Source organism: Cydia splendana, chromosome 26 (assembly GCF_910591565.1).
Source record: "Cydia splendana chromosome 26, ilCydSple1.2, whole genome shotgun sequence".
In the NCBI taxonomy this organism is placed as follows: Eukaryota; Metazoa; Arthropoda; class Insecta; order Lepidoptera; family Tortricidae; genus Cydia; species Cydia splendana.
The window spans coordinates 5,780,265-5,807,686 of NC_085985.1; the positions used below are offsets into that span (position 1 = coordinate 5,780,265).

The following is a 27,422-nucleotide window of genomic DNA, read 5'->3' on the forward strand; positions in this document are numbered from 1 at the left end:
ATAATTATTTATTGCTAGAGATTCGAACGCTCCCCTCGCGTCCGACGCCATTTTGAACGCTGTCAGTGAACGGTATCAAGTCGCAAAGATGGATTCTTAGATTACTCGAAATGATATTACGATTCAAGTTATGCTGTTTTAGTCCCAATATATTGTAAATTCGTGTTATAGTTGTGAAGTGACCGCCACCATGACTGACATTGCTGTACAGGCCATGGAGGCCCTACATAATTGTCGCTGCTGCCTGCGACGCCCTCCGGACAAGGGTCTCAAGACGATGTACGAGTCTGTTGGGAAAACTGAAGTCTATTGGGAAATGCTCAAACAGTGCTTCGACATACGTGTAAATGTTTTATTTTATTACATGATAGTTATAGTAGAAACAAATCTAAGGCTCACTTTGTTAACATTGACCTAATTTTGCATTAATCATCTATTTATTTTACGATTTTCACGTCTCCACTTAATCCTAGAGTACTTTAAAGGGCTTCCTGAGGTTAACAACATTAAGTTTTCATACTAATATCCAAAATCTGGATCAAAGTCAATAGGTATATAAATATAGTAATTATAGGTATATAAATATTAATATGATCAATTTCTTTTACTATTGTGGATAATCTTATGCTTTTTTGGGATCTAAAAATACAAATTATACTTGTTTCGTGGTATGTTTATTAACAGAACTTCTATCTGAATACAAATAATAATTATACTTGCTTAAAAAGTATTTATAACTAGAATTTAATCCTACTTAATCAAACATTACCAAAACACTTAAACCACTGAGACAACTCTGAAAATTAGGTATCCAATTTATCCAAGTAAAATTACATGCTCCAAAAATTGACATCAAGTCACTTGCAAAAGTAAGTATGTAGTTTGAAACAAACAAACTATTCTTTAACATAAACCGAAATAAATGTCATATATTATGTTGGCATTTGAAATATAACCTACCATTTTCAAAATTTTGCTTTGATTGAAATATTATTCATTAACATGATTATATTTTAATTGATTAAATTGAAGATTTAAGTATATAAACTGTAGATAAAATCATGGCAGCCCTTAAAAAGTGTGATTATGAGGGATGAAGGTAAATTAATCTGTTTACATTATTTGCCATTTCTATTGAACTCCACTTTAAATAACAAAATTTATTAGTTATCCAGTTAAAAAAATTTGAAAATCAGTATAATTACTTAATTTGTGGGATCTATCAATGCCTCACTCACAATTAAGATATTAAAATGCTTTGGAAGCATTACACAAGAAGCTTACATACTCATCAATACTATTTGGAGTTTACATTTAAACCTATTCATCTTTAGGTGATACCCTTAAGTCTAACAGGTGATAGCATATCCTGCTCCTAAAGATATGCTCTATTAGCAAACTCTAGAAGGATAGGTTGTGTAAACCTTATGTAGGCTAAAACTATACCACGGGTTAGCATATCCTGCTCCTAAAGATATGCTCTATTAGCAAACTCTAGAAGGATAGGTTGTGTAAACCTTATGTAGGCTTAAACTATACCACGGGTTAGCATATCCTGCTCCTAAAGATATGCTCTGTTTGCAAACTGTAGAAGAATAGGTACATAAGCTTGTGTAAACATTAGGCAGGCTTAACCTAATCCATGGGTTGGTAAATTTTTACGAAACAGGAGTCAATCGTAATAGAATTACCAGTTTTCAAAGAGCTGTAAATGCTGTTTTCTGTGGATTAAGAACATACACAACACAACTATTAATCTTTTGAGTGGCTTGAAAAGCAATTATATTAATTAAATGTTGCATGCGGCTCGCTGGCCGCCATTTGCATACCCCTGTTTTCTAAACCAACTCAGTAAGGGCATTTTCATATTGTCCGAAAATGTCATGTCAGCTGCTAAAAATGCCCTATGGCATCAAGTCCTTTTAGTTTTGTATTAACGTCTTCTTTTGAACAACAAACACTAATTAAATGGAAAAAATATATATAAAAAGGTACTTTTTGCTTTTGTAAGCTTCTTTGTAGAAGCTATTGTATCTCACATCTGATATTTGATCAAACAATGTGAAAACACTATAAACATACTCTTGTTTCAACTGCAGCTAAACCTCACATTCTCTTGTTTCAACTGCAGCTAAACCTTGGCAATGATGAGTGCGGCATCTGCGAGGTGTGCGTCAACCGCCTGCGGGACGCCAATGACTTTAAGAATCAGGTGCAGCAGAGTCAGATTGACCTCAAGTCCCTGCTGGAGCGAGCACTGGCTGAGAAAGGTAACTTAATACTATTTAATTAATGAATATATTTATTTAGGAACTCCTCTATCCTAATGAGAATGACTAAAGTGATCTTCAATTCCAATGTAAAGGCTGTGCTACTATACGGGTGCGAAACCTGGTTTGTCCGCTAATGATGATTATGAAGACCTAATGTCAAAACTCCAGGTGTTTGTAAACAAATCCTGCGTACCTTTTGGTCTAAATGGATCACAAACACTCACTTATGGAGAATAACCGGGCAAGCACCTGTACATAAGGAGATCAAGACGCGAAAATGGCATTGGGTTGGGCTTATCCTCAGGAAACCTGACACCCACCTATCCAAAGTGGCCCTGACCTGGAAGATGTCTGGCAAACGGGAACATGGTTGTTGGTCGCCCTAAATCTATCGCGCCGTTCTGTGGAGCAAGAGCTGGGTGTATCGGGAATGGTGTGGGAATAGGCTACCCAAGCTGCCCAGGACCGGAGTCAGTGGAAGAAAAAGATTCGAGCCCTACACCCCAGCAGGGGGTAACAGACAGTGACTCTGACTATATCGACGCTTATCATGAATAGTGAAACAAAACAAAATGAAATGCCATTCGACTTTAAATCTTACCAGTAAAAGATAGAATATTAAATGCAATAGCATTTCATTTTTAGTTGTACCACTGTTCATGATAAGCAATTATGTCTCTTCACACTTAACCTATTCATTTCAGACACAACACAATATTACGCCATGTTTAATTGTTTCAGATAAAAAGCCAGACATCGTTAAGGTGGAGATTGTCGAAGAAGATCCCATCAGCGCTGAGCCTCTGATACGTGAGTACATTCCCGTTCTATCTTTTTTTTATTAAATAGGAGGCAAACGAGTAGACTAACTGCTAGATGGTAAGCAATTACCGCTCATAGACACCACTTTTTTTTGACTGAGTGGGAATGCATTTACGCACAGTGTGTGGGACTCGCCGCTCCTTATCCCTCTGTTGGCGAAAGGGGGGGAGAATTTGGCACTACCCACTAAGCCCACTCCGGCGTTTCACCCTCTTTGCCGTTCGTGAGGGCGCACTGGGATCAATGTCATTCCACCTCAGGCTCATAGACACATGTTTAAGATGGAAGTACACTTTTTTCTTGAATGTTTGAAGGTCGTATCAGCTCGAAAATCCCACGGGCGCCACTTCACTCCACAGTTGTGTGAGGAATTTTCTTGAGAAGCGCACAGGTAGGGACTGCCAACCACCTAAGTGGTGGAAATGAAAATGTTTTCCTGCAGATGGCGGAAAGAAGCGGCGGGGAGTAATACATCCGATTCCTCGGAGCTCTCCCATGGATGGATACAATGCGATAGAAAATACAGAGCGAGCCTACAGTTGTGTGCAATATAATAGCAGTCAATAAGAGTTTGAAAAATAGGACCTCTGACCTTCCAACCCAGAGGGTAAACTAGGCCTTATTGGGATAGGTCCGGTTTCCTCACTATGTTTTCCTTCACCGAAACGCGACTGGTAAATATCAAATGCTATTTCGTACATAAGTTCCGAAAAACTCATTGGTACGAGCCGGGGTTTGAACCCGCGACCTCCAGATTGCAAGTCGCACGCTCTTACCGCTAGGCCACCAGCGCTTCACATAAATAATATTGGAATTACTTTACATAAATAATATTGGAACTTAAAAAAAAAACATGAAATCCGGCTTTTTCATTAACTTGTGGTTGCGGAATTTCTTATTCAGAGTGTAGGTACTAGTAGTCCATCATTCGGACTTTGTTGTTGATTTTTGACCAAATACTGGGTTTTTTTTTGTTTGCTTTAGGATGCCCATGGCAAACCACAATTCGAAATCTTTAAAATTTTCGAACTACTGAACCTCTAGTTCTAGTGTAATTACATTCGATAGCGTGGCGAGCGTTCGCGTTTGCGTTATGTTTATTTTTGTATGGGATTTTAAACAGCGCGCCAAGCGGGACTTTTTGGAAACTCAAAATCTTATTCAAAATGACACTAAACGCAAACGCGTACGTCACACGTACGCGCTATCGAAGGAAATTTACACTAGGGCAGGCGTGGCTCACTCCGCGATTTCGTCGCTTTGCTACAGGTAGCTACAAGTACATCCGTTCCACACCAATTTTGGTGGTTAATACCCATAAGCCGCGCGTGTCGCTGTCGCCACCTAGCGGCCATATCTGTCCTGATCGTAACAGACGCGTTTTGTTAGAGAGTGAGTCTTCTGTACCTAGTACTATTATTTATTCTGACTAACTGTACTGACTCTCCATAACTTAAACTAATTCTTCTTTCTATTTGTTATAGGTCAAGACCCGAAAAAGGAATTTAAGGCCGAGAGCGATGGCGATTTGGTGTCAAGTAAGTTCTAAATATAATACAAAAGTGTCGTCAACAAGCAAAGGGTACTAAGTTGTTGGTTGTTGGCCAGTTCGATTTTTAATTAAATATTCGTGTTCAACAACCTACCATAAGTATCCTTTTGGTTGAATACGGCACAAAAGTAGAATAAACAAGGATAGGATCTAGTTAGGCGCTCAGTTTAACCGGCATACTTTTATTTTGGGTACAATCCGAGACCAGACAATCTTAAAAACTAGTTTCCGTACGATGGCACGTTTCTAGACGTTGTTGTAAGTGGCGTGACGGCAGGATTTCAATTCACATATTTCGCAATAAGCTATAACCATCATTTATGAAGGTATAGCTTATAGTGACTATAGTATCGTCAAACTAAACTGACGACCGGGGTCATTTTACTATCACTTTCACTCTCGCTACGACCGTGTAAGTGTGAATGAGAAGTTTTACTACCCCGGTCGTCATTTGGTTTGCAGATACTAAGGCATGCTATATGTACGGTCAAGGAATTTAATTTGAGTACCATTTCGTACCTTGTCACTGTCACAATAGTACGTGGGCCATACTGAAAGTTTCTGGATTCTGATATATATGAGACAACTTATTTTTTCTAAGCTGGCCGCTTCTAGGAATTTTCAGTATGCCCTAAGTATGAAATCCCTAGACTTTCATATTGATTCTCACTGTGACAAGGTGCGAAATCGTAATGAAATTAAGTTATTTGACTGTCGTGGTTTGTTGGCCTACAGGCAGCCATTTCCCTATTATTGGATTTGACATGACGAGACTTAAACAGAGGTTACTGTGCCATGTTTGGCCATATGAAATATGTGGGTATAAAACCTCGCTACGTAGCGCCGTCTACAACGAAACGCGGCTTGTAATAGATAAAGAGTGTTTATAATTTTTTGGTCTCTGGTACATAAAATGTCTGTTTGAAAAAAAAAACAAGTTACAATCCTAAACACTATTAGAAGTATTAGAAGAAATTTAATTATTTTCATAAAATATTAATTATTTCAGTTTATAATCCTAAACACTGTCTAGTCTCAGGCTGATCAATTGGTACTTACTATTACAAAAAAATGGAGTTATTTAGAAACCTCAAATGACCGTTTCAATCTCAGAAACAAACGCCAATGCTTCACTGTAAAGCGGTCTTCACATTAGATGCGAATACGCACGTCACGCTGGTGTGTGAGCGGAACATCGCTATTTACGTGCACACTGCACAGCGCTGTCACGCTCATACACCGAAGCGGCGTGATAATTCGCATCAGTGTAAAAACCGCGTAAGTATGTCAGATAAACTGCGTTTTGTCAGAGATTAGCGATTTTCTATACACCTTAATGTTTTCTAATCTATCCTAATGCGCTTTACGTGCTTTCAAAATATTACATTTCTTAGTTCCTAATGTACTATATTTTCATTTTTATTTGATACATTAATATTTTTTGAAGATTATTATGAAGAAGTAACACAGATGCTATTCCCTGGAAACTTAAACGTTGATCATAATTTATTAGGGACATTAGTAAGAACACATTGTTTTGACGTGTTGTTCGTTTGAAAAATACTCAATAACTAATAACAAAATGACATTTTAAACTAGTACTTGCTTAAATTGTACCCAAAATAAAACAATACCCTAATCTGTAATAAGATTTCAAAAAATCTACTCAAAATCTATCGATGTCTCATTGACTTTGTTTATTGATAGTGACTTAGACTCCGTCTCAGTTAACATTACACCAACTTGAATCATTGAATTCGTTAGGAACTTTATTTTCATAGAAATTAATCATTAAAGGCAGGGACACACTTATCCCACGTACGCAACGTTATGCAATGCATTATGACATCTGAACCCTGAAAGTTGTATGCTTAGAAACATACTTGTCATGCGTTGCGTTGCGTATGACAAGTATGTTTCTAAGCGTACAAATTTCAGGGTTCAGATGTCATAATGCATTGCATACGTTGCGTACGTGTGATAAGTGTGTCCCTAGCTTAATGCCGTTGCCACACTTTGCAATGCGACTCTATGTGTTGTATTGCTTTGTTCATGGACAGTTTTATTATTGGTTGTAAACTTGTAAAGGCACAGGGCCCTGGGGCCCATTTCTCGATCGATATTAGACTAATATTATTAGTCCACGAACTGTCAAATCGTATGAGTTGCCATAACAACACACTAATAATATTAGTCTAATACCGTTCGAGAAATGGGCCCCTGTAGTGCAATATGATATCACTATATTCTAGCAAAATATATTTAATTAGATATTAGTGCCATTCAAGTAAAATCATTATTGGTTGTTATAAAATACAAATCATATTTTATAATTGTTAGAAAGTGAGTAATATAAATGAACACGATATATTACATGAATAAAGGCTCTTCTGCTGTAAATGAACAACTAAAAATCTAGCATATTGATATCCGATCGCACGGAATATTTTGCCGGACACGTACTTCACATTTATTGGTAAAAAAAATCATACTGTAGCACTTGGTACCTTTTTTCTTTGAAATTTCTAATAAAATAATTTTGAGATAAAGTAGACATCAAGTTGGTAGATTATTTGGAATTTTATTACAAATCAGGGTATAATAATGTATACTAGATACTTCTGTTGTCACCAAACAAGTATTAGAGTGTTTTGTTCTGGTGTGGTATGACAGCCGGTGACATTTTAGTATAGAAGCATACCGTGTTCAGTCCTCAGAGTTGGCAATGCATGTGAAATCTTGAGATTGCATAGTTCCATGCAAGCCTTGTTAACGTTATTAAAATATCGTTATGATAACGTTATCCTTCGTATAAAAAATTAGTATACTTCATAACGGTTTTTAATAACGTTACAAAACGGTAATGTATAATTATAGTGATAATCATGATTCTGTCCGATGGTGGACTCGACCGACTAAGCGAGTCATTCGGTTCCGGTAATTTGTGTACTTCATAACGGTATTTAATAATGGTGGACACAACGACCATGCGAGTCATGTTGTCATATTTCTTCAGTCGCTGGTACGCTACTGGACGTCTTCGCGTACTCGATGACAGCACGTAGCGCTAAAACACAACGAGTTATAACGATATACTATATCGTTTACATAATAACGTTAATGTGTAGGTAATTTAATTTGGTATATATGTCTACAGTTTTATAACTGTCCTGTAATTTTATGTGGTTTAATCGTTAATCACGAGATTAACGTTATTGCGATAACGTTACATATTTTAAGTCAACCAAGGGCTACACGCATACACTGATTGAACTAATAATTTACATAATAGGTTATATTATTTTTAATTCTTTTAAACCGGTGCTATTTTATAACAGGTAGATTTTAATATTTTTCTACATTGGATGTGTTCGGTTGGGATCTTGGCGAAGTATATGAGAATATGCAATGACTTACGTTATTATGCATAGACGTATATTTATTTTATTATGTTTCGCGCGTATTCCTTACGCGCTGGATCGAAGTCTGCGGCGCTCTGAAATATTTCTCCGTGTACAGTCAGTATATACGTGCATACCAATAGATCGTGACGGCCAGTATATCGTAACATACTTTTGTTGCCATAGAAATAAGGATGTGTTCCGATATATTTGGCTACGTTGGCCATCAATACCAATTCGATGCTGGCAGTACAAACTGCACAGAGTATTTTATTGAATAAAGTACAGAGACATACTAAATTCCCTGCAGTTTGACAGCTGGTATGAGTATGACAATAACAGCCTAAGTTGATATCATTTATGTGTTGTTCCCGGTGTTCTGCCACCCCAGAGCAATCGTTGCAATATTTATACATCAAAGATCTAGTTTCGTAGCTTTAAAATAGTTAAATACGATGTAGAATTTTGACATCTTGACACCTAAAGTAGGTAGTATTGGTTTTCAGTAAAAAGGATGTTGATTGATTATTGTAAAACTGGGTTTGAAAACGGACCTAATGATTAATGTAAGTAGTTTGTGGTTCTTTCGTCTTCCGCGAACCATGCCTACTACTATATAACCTTAAGTATATAACCACACACAGCACTATGTTGCAAAATACTCAGGTTTATGCGAATTCGACACATATATACACACAAAATAACAGGCAGGCGTGCAAGAATAAGGAGACTGTAACTGTTACAAATTGTAACAGAGAGTATCATATATATTATGGTATTCTACAAAGGAATGTATGATGAACGGAAAGGTCTGCAGACTTAGTGTAAATTGTGTAGGATGCCAGTTGCCAGGAGTGAAGTCTATGTGAAAAATTGTTATCTTTGTTGTGTGGACGAGGTGAGAAAAATGATTTAAAACGTAGTAGTATGGCGGACACTATATAAGTTCGACGGGAGTTTTCTATTAAAATCGTTTAGTGCTAAGCATATTTAAGAATACAAAATCATTCAAGGATACAATGAAGCTATGCATGAAAGAAGAGGTAAGTGTAATTTTAAACTGTTGTGTTTAATATCATGCAAGGGTCACTCTATGTCCTCCCGTGTATCTTCGTATTTCTCCCGCCACTTATTCCGGAGTAGTGCATGTTCTTGCCACTTGCTGCTTCATAGAGCCATATCATTTTCGGTCTGCCGCCAAAAGTCAGTGTTTTAATGCATTTGACAGCGTCATCAAATTAGTAAATAAGTTTCCAGTAAATACTTTTATTTTGCTTATTAATGCATCTTTTTGATCTAATACAATTTACTTTAAAAAATTTGATCATTATCTGATTTGGAGGAAACCATGGCACTCATGACTCCTGATGGTAAGTGGGTTTAAGTATTCTCAAGGTTGAAAATGCGTTGCTGTTACGTTCAAATCAAATCATCTGTTTTGAACAGTAAGTACATTATCCGTTTTTTTTCCAGGACTATTGTACTGCCGAGAAGCATCCGTTCCCGAAACATATTGCTCTGAAACCGAGTGCAATAATACGTCAGGCTTGTCAAAAAGTTATGTCTCGTGAGACAAATGTTTACAGTTCATTTTAAAGATAAATTACGAGTCCTAAAAAAAAGAAATATCCTTACCTGTAAATTCTGTTGTCAAAATTGACGATCAAAAAGTGTCTTAAATAAACGGTCATCAATTCATGCGAGGTCAAAATGATATTCCAAAAAACAGTTTAAACAAAACCACTCGTTTGATACGTCATACGGGGAATTATCGATTGACAATATAGTGAATTATATTTGTGTCTCTTTGCCCCCAAAACAATCAGTTATTGGTAAAGTACATATGAATTGTCAACTCTTTGGACGCTAGACTTGCGCCGGCTGGTTTAACCCACCTAATCCACTATGCGGCCATACATTTAAGAGGAGTACCATACACCGTATTATTTTTTTCAGATCTATTTTACACCGAAGTGATAGCCTCGGCGGAGACGGTTCTGGTTGAGCTTGAGACCGATGACGATATGCCGCCGTACAACTGTACGACGTGTCTGAAAGTATTTGAACATAAAGAGAGTCTAGCAAGACATAAGTTCGCAGTCCACGCCAAACATGAATTTCAATGTAAAGAAGAAGCTAACGTTTTGAATTACACAGTTCCAACGAAAAATATTCACACTTGCAATGTTTGTTGTCAATGGTTTACACTTGAATCAGATTTAATTAAACATATGAAGATACATAAGGTACAGCCGAAGACTTTGATTTGCGAAGTATCTGAAGGGAAATTGACTGAGGAATACGATTTGAAGAAGCATACTGAAGTGCACACCGCAATATCGTGCGAAGTATGCAAAAAAACGTTTAAAAATAATTCTGATTTAAAATTTCACATGCGTTGTCATACGGGTGAGAGACCACACAAATGTGAAGTATGTCGCAAGCGATTTAAGACTACAAATCACTTAAATTTTCATCGAAAAACTCATATGAAGAATAGGACGTATAATTTTTCCTGTGATGTGTGCAAAAAAAAGTTTGCACAAAAATGTCACCTCAAGAACCATATGCATCAACACACTGGGGACAAACCTTACTCTTGTGACAAGTGTAAGAGTAGCTTTGCACGTAAATCTACCCTGGATGCTCACGTGCGCTGCTCTCATACGAGCGAAGGATATTCATGTGATGTATGTAAGAAACTATTTGCTCGTAAGTCTTCCCTGAATACACATATGCGCTTTCACATCAGAGAAAAACCACACTTACGAAGTCATCCAACCAATGTAGAGATACATAAAAATAGACACATTGGATTCAAGCCCTATTTTTGTGATATATGTAAGAAAAGATTTACAAAAAAACGTGCCATAATAGTCCATAAACGTATACATACTAGAAAGTAGCGAAATAGGTCGTGAATTGTAGAGACAGCTCCCTTGAAGAACCCCATAAACCTTCACACACTGGGCATAAACAAAAACAGTATTTTTATAACCGATGCGATACATAGAAGGTTTTAGATACTACAATTTAATTTCAAATATGTGTGAAGACGTTCCAACGTTGAACCTAGATTTGTTTTTTGTTTTCACCCTGTGTGCTTGACTAAAGCTTTCTTCTCGTCTGGTATAATATCTTAAATAGGAAAATAAAGTGTTTTTTTTTTCGTTGTTTTATACTGTTATCCATGTAACCACTCAAATGCAATGTATGTTAACTGTTGTTGGTAATAAAGCATTAAGTACATAAACCATGCATTTTAATAGTTTTAAAAACATGTAAACCCGTAAGCTTTATTTTTAAATACGGAATATGTGTATATTTACCAACTTATTGGCTTAAAGCCAAACATAATATAATTATAAGAATTACAATAACAAGTACCAGGAAAATACAAGAGATAATCAAAGCTAATATACGTCTGCCGAACATGCAACATATTATTCAATTATTAAAGTTATGTTGTTATTTCTACGAAAAAGGCAATCGAGCACATATCTCACTAGATGATAAGTGGACATGAGCAATCTCAAATGCGTTGCCAACTCTGGGGACAAAAATGCAATGACTGCCCGTGTGATAGAATATTATCGACTGTTTTACACCGACTACTAAAACACTTTGAAGAGGCCTCAGAGTACATGATAACTGTTTTTCAGAGCGCGAAGGTGGCGCGTCGACAGCCTCCACCGAGCGTCGGTCCGAGTCCGAACGCAGTGGCCCACCGTACAAGTGTCAGACATGTCGGAAAATATTTGAACAAGAAGAGAGTCTCACAAGGCATACGTTTGCTATCCACGCAAAACACGAACTACAGTCCAAAGGAGCAGTACATGACATCACTCTAGAGCCTCCTACTGCGAACAAGATTCATACATGCGATTACTGTTGTCAATGGTTTACTGAAGAAAGTGATTTAACTACACATATGGAGATTCACAAGGTGACATCCAATGACTCGGACGATGACCGGTTAACTTGCGATATATGCGAAAAAGAATTCACTGATAAGGATGACTTGAGAAAGCACGAGCTTGGACACGGTGTAGAAAAAAAATTCTCATGTGATTTGTGCGAGAAAAGTTTCACAACAAGTAACGGTTTAAAAATGCATAAGATGGTACATAGCGGTGAAAAACCGCATTCATGTGAAGTATGCCAGAAGAGATTTAGGCATAAAAGCCACTTGACAGCACATCTTGAAATTCACAATGTCAATAGGGAATTTCATTTCTCTTGTGCAGTATGCAAGAAAAGATTTGCACAGAAGTCGTCTTTAAAGCTTCATATGCGGATACATACGGGAGAGAAACCGTATTCCTGCGAAATCTGTAGTAAACCATTTGCATTTAGATCTACTTTAAATGCACATAAGCGTTTTCACACCGGAGAAAAACCGTACACGTGTGAAGTATGCCAAAAACAATTTTCTGTAAAAAGCCTTTTGAATAAGCATTTACTCTCTCACGCAGATGTTATCGATATACCAAACCAACCTGAAGAAAGTTACTGTTGTGAAATGTGTGGAAAACGATTTAGACAGAAAAGTTATTTGGCTAGACATCTAAGGGCTCACATGGGAGTGAAGCCATATGCTTGCGACATATGCAACAGACGATTTACCCAAAAAGGTAACTTGATAGCTCATAAGAAAACACACACTGGAGAAAAATCGTACACTTGCGAAATATGTCGTAAGCGATTCGGGACAAAAGCTAATTGCAAAAACCACATGATCATACACACTGGACAAAAACCACACGCTTGCAAGATATGTAATAAACAATTTTCATATAAGTGTGCTTTAAACGTTCATATAAAAGCAATTCATTTCAGAGAAAAACCACATGTGTGCCACATATGCAAAAGAGCATTTGCATTGATATCTACATTAAAGAAACATATATTGAGCCACACTGGGGAAAGACCGTTCTCATGTCACGTATGTGGCAAAGCATTTACAGTAAAATATGGATTAAAGAAACACTTATTAACTCATAGCGGTGGGGCTACCACAACCAGCCGCCCGTTCCCAAGTCGCTCGAATCTCTATCACCCTTCTATGTCGCACTGCCCAAATTAGAAAGAAATAATCGGTTTTCCTGACATTCGAGGCAGACGGCGATGTAGTTCGTAGACAATATTAAAACTGGGAAATGTAAAATATATAGATGTGCCTAGTTCCAAGATAATGGAATATAAAAATAGAAGATTGTCTTACGTTAGTATTCTCCAATACATGAGGGCTATGTTCTTGGCTATACGGCGACGAAGCACTCCGTGAAACAATCGTCAACACGTTGTTAAAAAATAACATCAGACATCACTGAAGTTTCAAATCTGAAATTTGTGTAGTAAAACGCGTTATCTTTACTAATTACCAAGGACATATCGTTCCTAATAATGCATACATACTTATGTTCTAGCTTTGCTAATATGTTATTTAGTTAGTAAACGTTCTTGAAATATATCTCGTGGTTTAAGTGTTCAAAAGATTATAAATGAGAATAAATAGTGCAGACATATAAACATTGAACAGAATAACTGTTTTATTTTAAATACTGATAAAAATGTAGACTAATGTGTTATACTTCAGTAAGATTTATTATTATGTGCCTATGTTGTATTTATTTTGTTTATAAGAATTCAAGACGTAGCCCTAAGTGCAATTTTTTGTCTTACAGTAGGTAGGTGTAAATAAAACTTTTTATATTTCCAATTTCACTATTAATCATTAATCACGGAAACTGTATTACATATACATGGAATTCCAACCAACTTAACCATAGCTTAGTAATATAACAACAAGGCAAAAACGCGTGGGTTCCCAGGTATTTGTTTATGAATAAATAAATTAATCTACTCGTAATATCTAAGGCGTACACCACCAGTTCCCATTTATTATTTTATTACGAGTACTGTAGCGCGATCTAAGATGCTGTGTACTAAACATACCGAATGTTGTACCGAAGTTGATATTTAAAATAAGTGGTTAACTGGTCCTACCTTGTATACAATTTGTATTATTTAAATATATGAATCAATAGTCAAACTGTGCTTAAATATATATTGTATCCTACGATTCATTATGTGTTTTTGAAAAATAAAATATTAACTTTATCCTTTTCTTTATATTTCAACCTCTGAGGCGAAACCTAATTATGTTTACCGTATCGAAGATTCTCGCAATGCGAAAGGGTCTTGAGCTTTATAACGTATTTTAATAACTTCTACCTTTGTCTGCTAGATCTTGATCAATCTATAAAATAACCATTATTGGTGGCATCTCCTTGAAACAACGTGGAGAAAACTGAAATCTTAAAAGAATAGAGAACGTAGTAAGCGAATCTAGTTTTTGTAAAACAATCAATTCATTGGCCTATACTCCAAATTTCAATACAACTTTTTTTTTTAATTGTGCATAGTTGAAATAAAACTAATAAACATGTAATTTATTTTAATTTGTACGAATGAAAAGTAGTAATTAATCTCGTTATACATGTATCTGAAATAGTGGCATGTACTTCGTTTAAGAGCAACACGCAAATCCAATATGCGTCGTATATGACTTATATCAGAGACAAAAATTCATAACTTATCTTTTAGTTATTGATTATCAATAAGAAAATATAATCTTGTACACTGTACTGAATAAAAGAATAATCTGAAAAAGCAACAAAAATATATCAATAATTGTCAGTGGAATTTAGTACGCGAACGGAAGCAAATTATACACAAAATAAGTAACATTGTGTAATCTCAATCGTAAATGCGTTGCTAACTCTTGGGACTAAAATGTAATACTAAAATTACATCTTCTGTTTTACACACATCGAAACGTGAATGCGGCTAACGGTGAGGAGTAAGTACAACAATAACTTTTTCAGAGCGCGAGTACTGCGCGGCGACAGCCTCCGCTGAGAGTCTGGCTGAGCCTGAACATAGTGGGCCGCCATACAAGTGCCAGACATGCCGAAAAACATTTGACACTGAAGAGAGCCTCAATCGGCATACGTTTGCTATTCACGCTAAACATGAGTTACAGTCAAAGGTGGTGATAAACGAAATGAATATAGTACCACCCTCAACCAGTAATATTCATACTTGCGAAGTTTGCTGTCAATGGTTCACAGAATTAAGTGATTTGAATGCACATATGGAGATTCACAAGGTTACATCCGACGAGTCAAGTGACGATGAGTTGACTTGCAAAGTATGTGATAAACAGTTTGCGGAGAAAGCCCACTTAAAGAAACATGAGCTAGTTCACACGGACGAAAAAAATCACATGTGTGAATTATGTGAAAAACGATTCAAAACTAGCAACGGTTTAAAATGGCACAAGATGGTACACAGTGGTGAAAAACCACACACGTGCGACGTATGTCAGAAGAAATTTAGGCATTCAAGTCATTTAAAAGCACACCTTCAAATACACAATGAGAATAGGCAATTTCAATTTACATGTGGCGTGTGTAAAAAACGGTTCGCGCAAAAATATTCATTGAAGCTTCACATGCGGATACATACGGGAGAAAAACCTTATTCCTGTGAAATCTGTAATAAACCATTTGCATTTCGGTCTACTTTAAATAATCATATGATCTTTCATACAGGAAAAAAACCATATTCGTGTGATGTCTGCCAGAAGCAATTCACTTTAAAAACTACTCTAAACAAGCATTTATATTCTCATGCAGATGTCCTCGACTTACCGGACCAACCGGAAGAAAGTTTCTGTTGCGAAGTATGTGGAAGGCGATTCCGACAAAAAAGCTATTTGGCACGACACTTAAGATCGCACACTGGAGTGAAACCATATGCGTGTGACATATGCAATAAACGATTTACCCAACAAGGTAATTTAAGAGCTCATAAGATGGTGCACACGGGTGAAAAATCTTACTCATGCGAAATATGTCGTAAAAGATTCGGATCAAAAGCCAGTTGCAAGAACCATATGATTACGCACACTGGACAAAAACCACACGCATGCAAGATATGTAATAAGCAATTTTCTTATAAATGTGCTTTGAACGTGCATATAAAAGCAATACATTACAGAGAAAAGCCTCACGTTTGTCACATGTGCAAAAGGGCATTTGCATTGATATCTACATTAAAAATACACATGTTAAGTCACACTGGGGTTAAACCCTTTTCGTGCCATGTATGCGGCAAGGCGTTTACAGTGAAATACGCGTTAAAGAAGCATTTATTAACCCATAGCGGCGGGGCTAGCTCAACTAGCCGCCAGGTTCCAACCCGCGCAACACAATATCATCCGCTCCCGCACTGTATGAATTAGAGGATGTGGCATTTCGCGTGTGGATGTCGCGGTGTACGACGCTGCATGCGTAGTAAGTGTCAACAGATAGAACTATGATGTGGCATTTGATGTTTTGTTAATTAGTATCGTCAACAAATTTATTGAAATGTTCTAAAAGAAGTCAGATTATGTATTATTCTCTTCGGTTACCGCGATAGTTATTCATGAAATAAAATTATTTAGACGGATTATATCGCGGATATTTAAAATATATTCCATAGGTTCTTAGGTAATACAGAGTTTGAGTCAGGGGTCAGTGACCCCGTGACAAACTCTGTAAAGCGTTCGAAACGTCGGGATGAATTTTAAATTGTTTATACGCGATATGTGTATAAGATATATTCCGTCTAAATAGTTTTATTTCAAGTCGAATTATTGTAATATTGTTGTGGGCTAGAAATTAGATCTTGCTTTTAGGGTGAGATTCTAAAGTATTTTTATTATAAAGGTGACATTGTAATTAATATGTGTTTTTGTTGTTATGTTGTCACTTACTTACTGAATGTATAACATTCTGGGCGATGGTTGTCATATGAGCATAAGCATAGAGAATCATGCTGTATTTTTTTAAACTAGTTTTTAAAACTTACGCAACGACCTATAGTAATTCGTATTTTTTCTTTGCGGGTCTTTTTTCAGTGAAGCTAGTACTTATCTTATTTTTCCTTCTCATGTTCACCATTGTAAGGAAAATTGGTCCCGGTTTTTTTCCACGGCTTACCTAGAGAGCCTGCTGTTTTGGCAACCTAATCTCAAAAATTGATCTTGTTACGAGCCGAGGTCTGATTTCGCAACCTCCAGTTTAAAAATCGTACGCCTTACCGTTAGGCAACACTTCGTTTCTTATTGTTGAAAGGTACCATAAAACATAAATTAAACTGCATGCGCAGCAACTAGAAGTAAAACTCGATAAATGCTGGTCTAAAGATATCCGCCTAAAGCCTATATAAATGTTTAAAAAAACCATTTACGTCTTGTTTAAGATCCCGTTATACAAACAACCGCAAATTGACTGATTAAAAGTATCACATTTTTGCGGAATGCCGCAAACTGAAAACAAAATACAAAAAATGTTTTTGTATGTCAAATAAATTTAGCCTTGAAAATAGAAGTTAAACGTTTTATTAAAACTAAACTCTTTTGGTTGCTCTTGCCAAATACATGGTAAACGGGCATGTGCAATCTCAATAGAAAATGCGTTGCTAACTCTGAGGCTATATTTTAAGTTATGCCTCCATTTGTTTTAAATCCGTGAAGACAACGGAGCGGCTAATGTCGAAGAGTACACAATAACGTTTTTTCAGGGCTATTATTCACCGCAGCGACACCTTGCGTGGACATTCCGTCTGAGTCGGAACTCGATGAGGCGCCACATAAGTGTCAGACTTGTCGTAAAACATTTGACAATGAAGAAAGCCTCAAGAGGCATACGTTTGCAGTCCACGCGAAACACGAATTTCCAGTTCCTACTAAAATAATACATACCTGCAAATTCTGTTGTCAATGGTTTGAAGAAAAAAGCGATTTGAAAAAACATATGGAGGTTCATAAGGTATCACCCAATGAGATCATTGACGGTCAGTTCTCTTGCGATATATGTGACAAACAGTTTGCAGAAGAATCTCACTTGAAGGAGCATGAGCTAGACCACGCGGTTTATAGAAGGCTGTCTACAGGAGAAGAGCATGATGACTTTGAAGATAGCACGGTTCCTAATTCTAGCAAAAAAAAGAAAAAGGATGATTCAACGTGCAAGATGTGTGAAGAACACAAACCAAGAACAATCTACCCATGTGAATTGTGCGATAAGCGTTTTAGAAGTAGCAACGGCTTAAAATCGCATATGATGGTACACACAGGCGAAAGACCACACGTGTGTCAAGTATGCCAGAAAACGTTCAGGCATAAAAGTCACTTAAAATATCATATTCAAATCCATAATGAGAATCGGGAATATCCATTCTCTTGTGAGATATGCGGAAAGAGATTTTCCCTTAAATCTGCTTTGACTGGCCATTTGCGGTCACACACGGGAGAAAAACCTTATTCCTGTGATATTTGTAGGAAGAAATTTGCACTTAAGTGTACTTTAAACGCCCATTTACGCTATCACAGAGGAGAAAAACCTTTTTCTTGTGAAATCTGTAAAAAATCTTTTGCATTTAGGTACACTTTGATTTCCCATCAGCGATTTCATACGGGACAAAAACCACATCAGTGTGAAGTATGCCAAAAGCAATTCACACTGAAAGGTACTTTAGACAAGCATTTATTGTCTCATACCAATATCGATATGCCAGATAGTCAAGAAGAAAGTTTCTGCTGTGAAATTTGTGGAAGAAGATTCCGGCAAAAAAGTTACTTAGCGCGACACCTAAAAGGTCACAGTGGGTTGAAACCATATGCTTGTGACTTATGTGACAAACGCTTTACCCATAAAGGTAACTTAAGAGCTCATAAGAAAGTGCACAGCGGCGACAAACCTTACTGTTGCGAAGTATGTCGAAAAAGATTCAGTTTAAAAGCCACTTTAAAAAACCATATGATTGTACATACAGGACAAAAGCCGCACGCATGCAGAATATGTAATAAACAATTTTCCTATAAATGTGCTTTGAACGTTCATATAAAGGCAATTCATTTTAGAGAAAGACCTCACACTTGCCACATTTGCAAAAAATCGTTTGCGTTGATATCTACATTAAAAATTCATATGTCGAGTCATACTGGTGTGAAGCCTTTTTCGTGTCAAATTTGTGGCAAGGCTTTCGCAGTAAAATATGCATTGAAAAAGCATCTATCAACCCACAGCGGTGGGACTAGTACACTTAGTAGCATGCCACAGTATCGCCCATTTATGTCGCACATGAATTAAGAGTTTCAATGTATTATTTCTCGCATAGCGAGGATAAAATAAGTATACTTGTACTAATCCCTGTTAGATTAATTAGAGATCGATGGCATACGTATACTGTGACTCGTTAATTTAAATATTATAAGCCTCTAATGACTTGTCAGAGAAATGTATCTCTAGTTACAAATGTTTTGACGAGTCTAAAATCGATTTTAGACTCGTCAAAACATTGTAACTAGAGCTATATTTCTCTGACCAGTCGTAAAATAATAGTATATATTATATGACTCATACATTATAGATTGGTTTAAGTCTCAAAAACAGTCTATATACTGTATCGATAGTCATATTGTTGTTTAGTTCATAAGGTATATACAGTACAGATATCTTTTAGTAAATAAGTTTTTTTATATAAAATATGTTGTAGTTAAAACAGTCGCTTAATTAAATTATACCTAACCCCAAACTGACATAGTTTGTGTCTGTGTGGTATTGTTGCACATAAACAAAAACATGTTTAGAAAACTTTATTTGAATTATATAAACAAACGTTGTACGCCTTGTACGTGCTAACCTCGCGTTGGTAATATGAGAATAATATATATTATGCGGCCGTTCGAACATCAATAGTAGGTATATTAGCTACGTGCTAGCCACCTAAGGCGGTTAAACAAACAGCACCATGAACTCATTCATTTTTTATTGTTTATACGGTAAAATAAAAAATATGTTTTAGCAAATATAATCATGAATATAATATAATACATTTCCTAAAATCAAACTTGTTTTTTTTTTATGGAAAGACTAATAAAGATTTCCATATGGTAAGTGACTTTATGCGATCTCAACAGTAAATGCATTGCTAATTCTGGGGACTAAACTACACGCATGCATGGAGCCATATGCCTCTATGCTAATTAAATTGCAGATAACTACCACTTATACACTTTTAATTACAACTGAGCGGCAAAATTTTAAAAATAAAGTACCTACACCATAATTTTTTTCAGAGCTATTGTTTGACGCGCCGACTCCTGCCGCGGCTTCTGACCCCGAATCCGAAAATGATTCTAGCGATTCGGAGTCAAGTGACAAGGCTGAGTACAAATGCAAGAAATGCCGCAAGACATTTGACCAGGAAGAAAGTCTCACGAGGCATATGTTCGCTATACATGCGAAACATAAAATTCCAGTACCCGCCAAAAAAATTAACACATGCAAATTTTGTTGTCAGTGGTTTACAGAAAAAATCGATTTAGAGAATCATATGGAGATTCATAAGGTTACGGAGGAGATAATGGATGATCAGTTTTCTTGTGAGGTATGCGACAAGAAGTTTACAGAGGATTCACAGTTGAAGGAGCATGAGTTAGAAGAACACAATATCTACAGAGGAAGACGAGATGACATAAATGCTCCGAACAAAAACGCTGAGAGGTTTAAGGATGACGATGAAAACAGAAAAATCTACCAGTGTGAATTGTGCCAAAAGATATACTACAGTGGTAATGGTTTGAAATCACATATGATGATACACGCTGGTGAGAAACCACATGCTTGTGATGTTTGCCAAAAGAAATTTAGGCATAAGGGTCACTTAAAAGTCCACGTTCAAATCCACAGTCAAAACAGGCAATATCCCTTCAACTGTGATGTATGTGAAAAGAAATTCACACTAAAATCTGCCTTGGTTCGTCATATTCGGACACATACTGGAGAAAAACCTCATGCCTGTGAAATTTGTAAAAAACAATTTGCACTTCAGACTACTTTAGATTCACATATGTGCTTTCACAGGGGCGAAAAACCTTTTTCTTGTGAAATTTGTCAAAAGACATTCGCATTCAAGTATACCCTACAGAAACATAGGCGCTTTCACTCGGAAACACGCGGCCAAAAAAAATCCCTTACGTGTGAAGTATGCGCGAAACAATTCACTTTAAAACGGAATTTAGAGAAACATTTACTCACTCACACAGATGCTATCAATCTACCAAATTGCTCTAGAGAGGAAAGTTTCTGTTGCGAGATATGTGGAAGGCGATTTAGACAAAAAAGCTATTTGGCTCGACATCTCAAGGGTCACACGGGAGTGAAACCACACGCTTGTGATATATGCGACAAACGATTTACAGAAAAAAGTAGCTTAAAAGCTCATAAGAAAATACATACGGGTGAGAAAGAATACTCCTGTGAAATATGTCGGAAACAATTTGGATTGAAAGCCACTTTGAAAAACCACATGATAATACACACTGGACAAAAACCGCACGCATGCAGAATATGTAATAAACAATTTTCATATAAATGTGCTTTGAACGTTCATTTAAAATCAGTTCACTTCAGAGAAAGGCCTCACGTCTGTCATGTTTGCAAAAAGTCGTTTGCGTTGATATCCACGTTAAAAATACATTTATTGAGTCACACGGGTATGAAACCTTTCTCGTGCCACATTTGTGGCAAGGCATTCGCAGTGCGATATGCATTGAAGAAGCACCTTTCAACCCATAGCGGGCATAGCACGACTAATCGTGCGCATGCTGCTAATCGGGTGCAAGCGTCCCACTATCGACCTTTTCTCTCGCAGTGTATGAATTAGAAATAGAAGATAAGTTTTGTACTTGACGAATGGTGGAGCGGTGTGTATATCGGTATAATTAACGACGTTTGTTATTAAACTTTCATAAGTATCAAGCGCGCACATTTTGACGATATTTAATCACTATCGCGCCCCGTTTATGTATGTTTGGGATAATTACGTAAGGAAGTAAACATATTGCGGTTAATGTAATTGTAAATCATTGTATCTGCCAACGCATCTTAAATCATTTTGATATATACGTATATAATTATAGTAATCATGGAATAAAGTTTTCTTGAAAACAATAATATTGTTCTTAATCATGAAAGAAACTTAAATATACATTAATTACTCTTTGTATTTTGGTCACCGTGAATCTTAAAGTGTTGAATAAAATGGTGACTATGCATAAAATATAGTTAGCAGAAAGACATCGGTAGAATATTGTCTTAAAATTCGTTTCTAGGTGGCTTGTACAGTGATCTACCATTTAGCGGACCTTAACAGTAGGTAATTAGTACATAGTTAAATAGTGATAAATATTTAGTCGATTATATTTTGGTAGGATCGCTAACAATTCTTAATGTAGTGTGGCGTTATCTAGCGATACTCATGAGTATCTATAAAAACTATTTTCTTATTTACCTGGATGGCGCTCCAATACCTATTAGGAATTAACTTTTTTTAAGTAAGTATATATATATATATATATATATATATAAACATGGATACAATTCAAACACATCAATGTAAACATTAGGAATTATATATATAAAACCACGATTAACATGCAAATATATCAAATATAATAGTTATCAATGTAAGAATCTGAATTGATGTCCTATTAATATTCAATATCTAAATCTTAATGTAGCTTTTGTGGTTATCTTTAATAATAGTAAAAAAACATATTGTAGTTAAAAGTTTTCCTTTTACAAATACATATTTATAGCCGATTGTGCTTTCCATTGTCATCAAATACAATGTCGTAGCTTATAAGATAATCGCACCGATGTGATTCATAGTGCGAAAAAAATGTTATAATTCAATATAAAATGTAAGTATAAATATTACATTTTGCACTAGGTACACACGTCTTTGTTCACATTTAAGGCCTGTGCACACCGGATGCGTGAGCGTAGACGTGCACGTGCGCGTTGCAGTATACAGATCCTTATGAGAGACGGCACACCGCTTGCGTGACGTGTGCGGCATTTTAGCGCACGCGCACGACACGCACACGCAGCCGGTGTGCACAGTCCTTTATTGTATGAAAAGTAGCTTTATTTGTATTTTAAATAAGCTGTAGTTAACTAACGTATGTGTTATGTATAAATGCTTATTATAAATATTGTTTTTAAACAATTAAAGTTACTGTAATAAAAGCGGTGTAGTGTTCTTATTTATCATCCTGCTCTGTTTCCCAAAGGCCTATTAAAACGTATGTACACAATTCAAAAGGGAATATTACGCGTAACTGCGTAGGGGGCCACTACCACAATCGGAGGGTGACCACGAAATAAGAAAATTTAAGCTATCTAACCTCTCTATCACTCTTGCAAGAGGTTCCTTTCAAGGTGCCTTTTTCATAAAAACTAATGATGGAAAATTTATTCTGCATATTTTCATGAATAACTCTACATGTTATATTTCATTACAAGCTGCTCGAAAAGTTAGTTGGCTCCATAAGGAACCGACAAGTATTATTTATAACAACGGTTACAATAATCAATCATAACATCATACGCAGTACATACAAGCACGGATGAAAAGGCTTACGGCTATGAAGTCATAGAATTATTATTCTAGCATCACAATTTAATTTGCATTAAGGGTTAAAATAATGTTAGATAAATATAGAAAGAAAATACGCTTATAATCAATATAGTATATTGGTCTTGACAACAATTTCGAATAGGTAAAGGTACATAGATTAAGTTTTGAATAGTTTCAAGAGTCCTGTTCTCATTTGTCTTCATAACTGGCAAGCCGCAATGGAAAAAAGGCTCTTACCCTCCAGGACTAAAGGTTTGTAGGAAGTGACTGTGCAAAATATTACACAGTCGCTTCCGAATATGTTTATAGAAATGGTTAACTATTGAATATTATAATACAAATTCACAACATTTTCCATTGCATGTTCTAAATATTCCAAGAAGGTAAAGTAGGAGTTCACCTGATGTTACGTGGAGCCGTAATGACATTCAGAATGCGTTGCTAACTCTGGGACTACACTGTAGGAAACACCGAGTGGTGTAGCGCGAATATGGAAACACAAAGTGGTGTTTCGATACTCCCGGCTCGTAGTTTCGCCTAGGAAACTTACTGCACCAGGACTAAATTATGTAATAAATAAATATAAATACACGTTAACAAGTTAATAATGCAATTTCTTCCTGTCTCAGTAATTATCATTAATTGTTAAATCAGAACATACACACACAACACTTTTTATGCCGTCTAATGATAATGATTACTTACACCTCTTTGTTTTCACAGGGCTTTTATTCACCGCACCGACACCCGCCGCGGCGGACCTCGTGTCCGAGTCCGAGGCCGAAGACGAGCCAAACAAGTGTCAAGAATGTGACAAAACCTTCGACAACGAAGAGAGTCTCAAGAGACACAAGTTCGCTGTCCATGCTAAAGACGAAATTCCAGTTCCTACTGAAATTATTCATACATGCAAATTCTGTTGCCAGTGGTTCACGGAAAAAAGTAAGCTACTTAGACACATGGAGGTTCATAAAGTGTCACCTAACGAGACTATTGATGGTCCTTATTCTTGCGACATATGTGACAAGCATTTTGCAGAGGAAGCTCACTTGAAGGAGCATGAGCAAGACCACACAGTCTATAGAACACACAGACTGCCGTCTACAGAATCCAACGGAGATGATCATGATATTCATGACGATAGCTATGATCGCGACAATAGTCCACTTTCGCATCTGGTCGCAAGAAGAGAGAAAAAGGGAATAAAGAAAAAGGATAAAGGATCTTCTTGCAAATTGTGCAAGGAACACGAGCCCAAAAAGAGTTACCCGTGTGACTTGTGCGACAAAAGTTTCAGAAGTAGTAACGGTTTGAAATCGCATATGATGGGTCACACGGGTGAAAGACCTCACGTGTGTCAAGTATGCCAGAAGGCATTTAAACATAAAAGTCACTTAAAGTTTCATCTTCAAATTCACAATGAGAATAGGCAATACCCATACTCTTGTGAAATATGCGGAAAGAGATTTACATATAAATCTGCGTTGACTGGCCACTTGCGGTCACACACGGGAGAAAAACCTTATTCCTGTGAACTTTGTAAAAAGAAATTTGCACTTAAGAGCACTTTAAATGCCCATTTACGCTACCACAGAGGAGAGAAACCTTTCTCCTGTAATATTTGTAAAAAATCTTTCGCGTTTAGGTACACTTTACAAGCTCATGAGCGTTTTCATGCGGGAATAAAAGAACATCAGTGTCATATATGCCAGAAGCAATTTACTTTAAAACGTACATTAGACAAACATTTACTCTCTCATACTGAAATGGGTATGCCAGGTCACGGCAGGCCGGAAGAAAGTTTCTGTTGCGAAATATGTGGACGGAGATTCCGGCAAAAAAGCTATTTGGCGCGGCACTTAAAGGGTCACATGGGAGTGAAACCGCATGCTTGTGATGTATGTAACAAACGATTCACCGAGAAAAGTAGCTTAAAGGCTCACAAGAAGATACACACTGGTGATAAACCTTACTGTTGCGAAATATGTCGAAAGCGTTTCGGGCTGAAAGCTACATTGAAGAACCACATGGTCGTACACACTGGACAAAAACCACACGCGTGCAGAATATGCCATAAACAGTTTTCCTATAAATGTGCTTTGACCGTTCATTTAAAATCAGTTCACTTCAGAGAAAGACCTCACACTTGCCACATTTGCAAGCGAACATTTGCGTTGATATCTACATTGAAAATACATATATTGAGTCACACGGGAGTAAAACCTTTCTCGTGTCACATATGTGGCAAGTCATTTGCTGTTAAATATGCTTTAAAGAAACATCTAGCAACGCATAGTGGAGGAACTAGCTCGAACAACCGCGCGAATGCTGTAAATCGGGCGACTTCACACTATCGCCCGTTTCTGACACACCCTATGAATTAGGAATAAACGAAGGTAGTATTTTTTGCGTAACAACAAGTCACACGATGTGTACTATCCCTTTAGGTAAGTTAGAGATAGAAAAATGTCTATTTGAAGATACAAATCATGGCAATTGTATAGTTTCCAATCTTTATCCTCCTAAGGCCCGTGTTTCTACCTATAGTACTGTTTAAGTGCGATGAAATTCAAATTATTTTCAATTGGAACGGATTTACATTTGTTCCGTTTCGTTTAATTTTCAAACAAAACAAAATCAACTCTTATTCCCTATGTAAAAATGTCACTGGCAAATTTTGGTAATTTTTATTGTACGGCTGGGCCTTAAAAGGTAAAACCGGGTCTCGTTTTTAGAGGTAAGTAGAAATTAGACCAATGTTGGTAATCAGAGATTGCTTTAGTTTATAAGATGTATAATGTATTCTCGCAGTAGGATATTCCCTCTTTAAATGTATTATATTTAAAGCTGTCGCTTTAGTCGTATTTTTAAACCCCCAACGCTAAATGCTGATTTAAGTTTGACTTGTGTATTTGTGTGTATGTCTAAGAATAAAATGTTTTTTTTACTGTACAGACAGCTGAAACTGTAGAGTTAAATTACCCCCTGCGTAGAAGTTTGTATGGAGAAGGGATACTTATTCTCTGCGGCTAAGCGTACAACTGAACTTAACGTAGAGCAATAGTATGAATTACGTCATATTTATGTAAATATGAAATTTTCAGTAATAGATATATGATTTTTTTTTACTACCATTAGAAAGGTACACTATTTGTGATATACCTATGATAAAGTTTTGACATATAAAATAATTACAAACCCCGAAAACACCGTTCAAAATCACATACTAAAAATTATCAACTTCTGGATTTTTCCAAGCTTTCCGACTTTTCGTCTTAAAACGAATGTAATTTTTATAAATTAAAAATATTGCGTAAATTTAACCTTTAAATCATCACCCTACTACTTGACGTTTGGTATAAACGTGCGTTCAAGAACGTAAGCCTTTTTTTTTCTGTGAGCTGTCTAATGCTTTGTAGACATTTGGCAACACTATGCATTTAAGGGTTAAACAGAAACGGTACTGGAACGGATGTCTATTTAATACAATGTTGCGATTATTTGTTTTTAGGTTCTAAAATGTATGGAGACACCTGTCACCGTACCCATCTTGTTAGAAAAATACTATAAGCGGAACAGAGTTATTGCTTGCTTTGTTCCGTTCAATTATAAAGGAAACAAATTCAGTTTTATTTTCTAATACCATGGGTCGCTAGAAATTAAGCATGAAACAATTAGTAAAGCAACTGAGTCATCTCTTTGGGTCTTGGAGACTACGCAGAAACTGAGTGACTTGAATAGGTCATAATTTAAGCTAAAAATATCAAATAGATTAACACTTTTTTATTTATTTTAACACTTATTCGATAGACACAGTTATTTATTCGTTTT

The 27,422-nt window shown here is 36.4% G+C and overlaps 1 protein-coding gene and 1 long non-coding RNA gene across 6 annotated transcripts in view; both read left to right on the top strand.

Annotated features, from left to right (window-relative positions):
* Positions 1–26,458, top strand: LOC134803259 (gastrula zinc finger protein XlCGF26.1-like). Of its 5 annotated transcripts, none has more exons than XM_063775998.1 (5): positions 1–343; positions 2,132–2,270; positions 3,015–3,083; positions 4,580–4,633; positions 14,939–16,371. In XM_063775998.1, exons 1-5 carry the CDS (start codon positions 191–193, stop codon positions 16,357–16,359), a joined length of 1,836 nt encoding a protein of 611 aa, XP_063632068.1. In that variant the 5' UTR covers positions 1–190; the 3' UTR covers positions 16,360–16,371. The 5 variants fall into 5 exon arrangements, with proteins under 5 accessions (XP_063632068.1, XP_063632066.1, XP_063632067.1 ...); XM_063775996.1 differs by lacking the exon at positions 14,939–16,371 and adding an exon at positions 17,685–19,355 and having other exon boundaries at positions 6–343; XM_063775997.1 differs by lacking the exon at positions 14,939–16,371 and adding an exon at positions 11,711–14,171 and having other exon boundaries at positions 6–343.
* Positions 1–27,422, top strand: part of LOC134803483 (uncharacterized) — a 196,353-nt gene that overhangs the window by 158,050 nt on the left and 10,881 nt on the right. The gene's annotated exons all lie outside the window — the stretch shown is intronic.

Excerpts from the sequence above, each read along its gene's own strand:
- LOC134803259 (XM_063775994.1), top strand. The coding sequence starts at position 191 with ATGACTGACATTGCTGTACAGGCCATGGAGGCCCTACATAATTGTCGC. Across the intron at positions 2,271-3,014 it reads GCGAGCACTGGCTGAGAAAG|ATAAAAAGCCAGACATCGTT; the intron begins GTAACTTAATAC and ends TAATTGTTTCAG. Across the intron at positions 3,084-4,579 it reads CAGCGCTGAGCCTCTGATAC|GTCAAGACCCGAAAAAGGAA; the intron begins GTGAGTACATTC and ends TATTTGTTATAG.